Raw genomic sequence first — 5,731 nt, 5'->3', positions numbered from 1 at the left:
AGCCTGAGGGGTCTCTCGTTCCCACCCCCAGGCCCCAGCTGCAGGCGCGGGAGAAGCCGGCGGCTCCCCAGCCGAGCCCACGGCAGAAGGGCTGGGAGCGCTCTGCGGGGGAGCCGCCCCAGTGACTTTTTCCAACGCAAAATAAAAGAGAAAATTAATTGCAACTTTCTTCTCGTCTGCTCTGCACAGGAACTCACTCGGGGCCCGCCGCAAGGCTGCTGCTCTAGTCTGTGCTCTACATTTCATACGTTATTGCTCGATATGCTTCAGATGACTAAAGGAAGACACAGCCAAGCTCAGTAAAGATGCAAGGACGAAGCAGACGAGAGAGGAAAAAGCTCTTTAAGTAATGTTGGCAATTTTTTAGAGAAGTGACAACAAACGGGAGACCACCGAGCTGCGAATGAAGCGAGTGAGAAATCTCTCATGTGTTATTGCATTCAACTTCATAGCACTTCTCCTTCTGAAGTACTTCCATTTGCAATTTTTGGCAAGCTAAGAGCATCATCGACAGTTAAAAATGCAAACCGGGATGCTCAAAATAAAATTCTTACCTCTGTAAAAATCCACGAAAGGCAAAGGCTGGGAGCATGGGAGACACGGAGCTGCTGGTCTCTCTTCCCTTGGGCTGGGGATAAGCATGTGGCCCAAGCAAGAAAAGCCGGGACAAGGAGGGAAATTCCCATCCCAGCTGCCAGAGATTTCCTGAGGAGGGCGGCTCGCTTGGTGCTCGGCCAAACGGGAGGCGGCTGCCGCTGAGGGAACCCCCTTCCAAAGCCGGCTGCCGGCGAGTCGAGGCCTTGCTAGGATTTACTCTCAGCCCGTCTCCTCTCCAGCGCTGCTTCAGCCCGAACCCCGCTTTAAGGGATTTTTGTCATCTGTTTACATTTAAATCTCCTACCCTTGACCCAGCACAGACTTGGGATACTGGAGGTGGGTGCGGCCACGATATTCGCCTCTGTAAGGGGCTGCTACGTATGGATTTAGTAATTCCCGCTCCACGGGGAAGAACCTTGCTCAGGCGGGCGTGTGTGCCACCAAGGGCAGCTCTGGAAACAGATCCTCCAGAGCTCACAGCTACGGCGGCGCTAAGACAGAGGGCTTTTTGCTCTTTGTAATGACACCTTGCGCTCCTCTAGGATTACAGAGCGGAATTAGGAATAAAGTTTGACCTTCCAAGGATAACTGAGTAACGCTACTGTCGTTACGCCGCTACCAGGAAGCGAATCAAGCCACACAAACCCAAACCACGGGCATTTTTAAATCCTCCTTTTTACTGCCACACAACACAGGTTCCTAAGAGAGTTTTCTTGCATTGCGCGCGGCAGCGGCGTCACAAAATTGCGTTGCGGAGGATGCGTCTGGAGGTAGGTGTGAAACCAAAAGGAAATCCTCGCCTCGTGCTGGTAGGGGAGAGCAGAGATTTGGTGTGATTTACACCTGTTGGTTCGGGGAGTTTGGTTTTTTAAAAACACAAACAAAAAGGGGAAAAAACACACAAACAAAAAGGGGAAAAAACACACAAACAAAAAGGGGAAAAAACACACAAACAAAAAGGGGAAAAAACACACAAACAAAAAGGGGAAAAAACACACAAACAAAAAGGGGAAAAACACACAAACAAAAAGGGGAAAAAACACACAAACAAAAAGGGGAAAAAACACACAAACAAAAAGGGGAAAAAACACACAAACAAAAAGGGGAAAAAACAGTAAGTTTTCCTACAGCCCAACACCCAAATCTTTAATAAAAAAATGAGCTAAGCCCTGGAGTTTGCAGGCATGGGAAGAACGAAATTCCAATCGGCTCCAAAACCTAGCAAGACTGATTGTTATTTTCTTACACTGTTCCATGCCGAAGTTTCCGTGAGCGTTTCCGTAACAGCACTCAGCTTTCTCTTCAGCACAGAGCTGCAACATCGCACCTCTCACACTTCTGAGGTGACCGATTTCATTAAGAGTCACTAAAAAACTGCAAAGGTCCAAATCACCTGGTATTGTTACACTTATCCTACTCGGAATTTAAGCGAACGATGGAATAGGAAGAGCATATTATTACATTTATATAAATAGCAACTCTTCCCAATTAGCTATAAAAAGACGACACTTCAGGCGGCTGTTGCAACGCGTCAGGCAAGCGGTATCTGCCATTTCAACAGCAGGACTCTCGCAAGGCCTGTACCAGCGACTGCAAGGAGAAACATCTTTACTACCAGAAATAAGACACCTGAAGACACACAACTGCCCATTTTTAAAGAAATGGTTTAATTTTCCTCTTTTATACTCGTATTTTCCAACTCACAATTTGAGATAGCGTTCTTGAACCTCAAAAAAGGGGATTATCTCCCATTTTACGAATGGGGAGATGGAAGAACAAGGACACGTGGTCACGGAAGGCACTGGAGCCGGATAACTGACACATCTTCCCCCTAGGAAAACATCTCCTAACCACGAGATTGAGGCAGAAATGCTGGCTCCCGAGCAGGCGACTGCCACAGCCAGGGCACGTCCTGCAGCTGGGCGTTACGGGAGAGCAGCGCGGCTGTTAGGAGGGTAAGGGATTTTCCTTCTGCGTTTCCACCAACTCTGGCGTCTGCTCCTGCTGTTCCTCCTTCTTTCCCTGCATCTCTTCCAACACAGTTTGAAGCTGCAGGTGTAATACAGAATCCCTGGTTTCAACGTCCTGATGATCCCGTTGTGCTACCTACGGTTAAAGACAGGCGATCACCAAAAAACGGTCGTCAAAAGTTTCTGTCGAAGCATGACTGAAGGGAGCAATAGAAAGCAACAGCCCCAGTCTGTACGCCCAGAAAAGGCTGATAGAAAAGTTCTAATTCATGCTTAGATTATTTTGAAGGTGCAATTCAGTGTCAAGGTATCACCAGGGCAAGAAATTTAAAATGAGACTGCTGAGCTCAAGCTAAAAGATGAAAGTAAGTTAGTGACTTCATCTTTTCACGCGCTCATTGGACAGCGCACTTTAAGCGGAACCAATTTCTGTTCTTCAGCCTCTTTTATTGGGGAAAGCGCTAGGAAGGCTCAGCCCAGAGATCACTGGATAATGAGGAGATGGAGAGCATATTATAAAAGAGAATTATAAATTAATTTAGCTAACAGAGTTTAAAACTGCAGCTTTTATAAGCAGCTCTTCTCCCTTCTCCTTGAGGGTGTTCAACTGAAAGGACAGCGTTCTCAGAAGAAACGGTAATCAGTTAGTCACGAACGAGGTAAAAGGTTTCTAACCATCACAGAGCAGCCATGTTCTACTCTACCCAACGTGCTGTTCTAGAAGCATCTTCGGTTTGATTTTTCACCCCAGTTTTTAAGAGTTACATGACAATTGCCTGAAGTAACGAGGAAGCAGGCTCCACAGGCCCAGGAGCCATTTCCTCTCACCAGGGAAAACAAAAAGCAGCGGCAGGACACTTTGGACAGTTGTTTTGGATGCTTATTTTCTTGGCAAAAATATAAGGAAACAACCACCAGACTATGAAACTTTATTTCAATACTTAAAAAAAAAAAACAGCCCACACCTGCAAGATTTATGCAGATATTTTCCAGTTCAGGATCAAGATTAAAGAACAAGAGTGAGTGCATTAGACTACTTAACTATTAAAAAGGGACGGAAAAGTGTGTCAGCTATCTTCAAACCAGAAAAGGTTCTCATTTACCCCCTGCTACCTTATAGAGATTACATGTATATAGTGATCCGTATACATATTTCCAAATGGTTTATATAGACACACTGATGGATGATTTGAAAGCACTGAAGACTTAAATCTTTCCTCGCCAAAACAAGCGGATCTCTTTTCTGCCCCACAAGAAGTACCTGAACCTTGGCCAGTCACATGCACGACTAGGAGAAAAGTTTACTCTGCACAGCAAAGACATTTTCTTACGACCATCAGGTGTGTGACTGCCTTGCTGAGAATTTAATTCGGACTAACTCAACATTAAGGGCCTGGAAGTGAAGTTTTCTGAATCCGCTGGCCAAGTAACTCTGCGAATGCTTAATACTTACTTTATCTGTTCCTCTCCTCTGTAAAATTATCCCACTGGCTAAAAGGGCTTTTCCTGTTTCTTCAAACAATTTTTCCTCTTCAATTTTTCCTTCTTCTTTCAGTGCATTGAATTTCTCAACAAACCTAGATTTCAAGATTGTTATTTTTACTCTCACAAATAACGTTTTGGTTCACTGACTTAAGAGGAGAGAGAGGCAAGTTTCAGAAATATTTCCAGTTTAATTATAAATAAATCTTACCTCTGGCAAGTAGATTTGTAGTTTGATTGCGACAGGTCGAAAGGTCTTGGACCGCTGCCATAAATCCTGTAAAATTTCCTATTCAAAAAATAAAGAGAGTTTCATTTTTCAAACCATTAGAAAGGGGTACGTCTTGGAGTAAATAAACAACCCCAGAGTCAGTTAACTTAGGCTACAACAAAGAACATTCACGTAACTATTTCTCCATTAGCTATTGTGTTATAGAGAAATATTCCTTCCCGAATTTTTTAATTGATTTAATAAATACTAGTTAGGCTTTGCCACCACCGGTGAGTCAGGGGAGCACTGTGACTTCTTCAGGGAGGGTTTAATTAGCCAAACGTGGCTACCCAAGGCGGCTTACAGGACTTGGGCCTTGCACAGGCGTCTGCCTTCGCAAACGAGCCTCCACCTGAAGCGGTGCCTTTTGCGCCTCCGCCGGCCATCACAAATAAATAAACGCACGGGAGACAAGGCGGCGGGACGGCGTCCTGCGGCCGGGGAACGGCCCCGGTGAATGGCGGAGCTCCGGCACCCCTCGGCGGCCGTCCCGGGCGGCAAAGCGGTAACTCACGCTCGCACTTCGTCCTCCTGGTAGAAGATGGGCGGGACGACATCCTTCACCTTGCCGTAGCGCGGCCGCGGCAGCCGGTAGACGGGCTCCCTCAGCGGGGGGAAGGCGGCGTAGACGTCGAACCACAGCGGCTTCTCGATCACCCCGATGCGGAGCAGGTTCCGGGTCCTGCCGGGGGAGAGGAGCGGCGGGGGGAGCTCAGGGGACACCCGCACCGCCCCGGCCTTGCGCCTCCCTCCCGGGGGACCCCGGGCCTCCCCGCTCTCCCCCCCAGGGGCCCCCGCGCCCGGCCGGCCGCCCGCCCTCCGCACCGGCTGAACACGCTCCCGATCTTCTGCATGCGGTTGCCCGCCATGGCGGCGCCGGCGGCCGGGCCTCCCTTAGCAACGCCGCCCCCCTAGCAACGGCCTGCCCTCCCACCCGGAAGCGGAAACACGCGGCCTCGCCGCCGCCGCCGACCGGGCCGCCGCCAGGGCACGCAGCCAACAGCCGAAGGGCGGCGGAAGGCGGCGCACAGGCAGCGCCAGCCGATGGCCGAGCGGCGGCTCAGGCGGATGGCGTCCCCCCTCAATTTAAAGGGCCGGGTCCCGCCGCCCCGGCTGAGCAGCGCAGCCCGGCCGTGGCTCCCGGGGAGGCTGAGGGACAGGGGGACGGGAGGCCTTTCCCTGGGGCTGGTCTCCCCTCAGGGGATGGCGGGGCCGGGTCTCTCCGGGCGGGATGGTCGCCCTCAGCCCCATCTCCTCAGGAGGCATCTGCCGCCATGTCGTCTCCTCAGGCGGCGGCAGCACGGGGACCCCCCAGCCCGGGCCTTGCCCCCACCGAGGGCTCGGGCCTGTCCCCAGCTGGGGGCCCTGTCCAGCCCCGCCGTGCCCGTGGCGGCTCCCCCCGGGCGGCTGG

The 5,731-nt window shown here is 50.5% G+C and overlaps 1 protein-coding gene across 1 annotated transcript; it reads right to left on the bottom strand.

The window, feature by feature from the left end:
• Positions 1–2,267: 2,267 nt before the first annotated feature.
• MRPS23 (mitochondrial ribosomal protein S23) lies at positions 2,268–5,273 on the bottom strand. Its single transcript, XM_082328250.1, has 5 exons — positions 5,146–5,273; positions 4,835–5,002; positions 4,261–4,338; positions 4,021–4,144; positions 2,268–2,703 (listed from the first exon to the last, which is right to left on the bottom strand). Exons 1-5 carry the CDS (start codon positions 5,187–5,189, stop codon positions 2,545–2,547), a joined length of 573 nt encoding a protein of 190 aa, XP_082184376.1. The 5' UTR covers positions 5,190–5,273; the 3' UTR covers positions 2,268–2,544.
• Positions 5,274–5,731: the final 458 nt, after the last annotated feature.

The sequence above is a fragment of the Platalea leucorodia genome, assembly GCF_965183815.1.
Source record: "Platalea leucorodia genome assembly, chromosome: 16".
NCBI lineage: Eukaryota > Metazoa > Chordata > Aves > Pelecaniformes > Threskiornithidae > Platalea > Platalea leucorodia.
The sequence above is the reverse complement of the archived record's forward strand: the minus strand, read 5'-3'. Positions and strand labels throughout refer to the sequence as shown.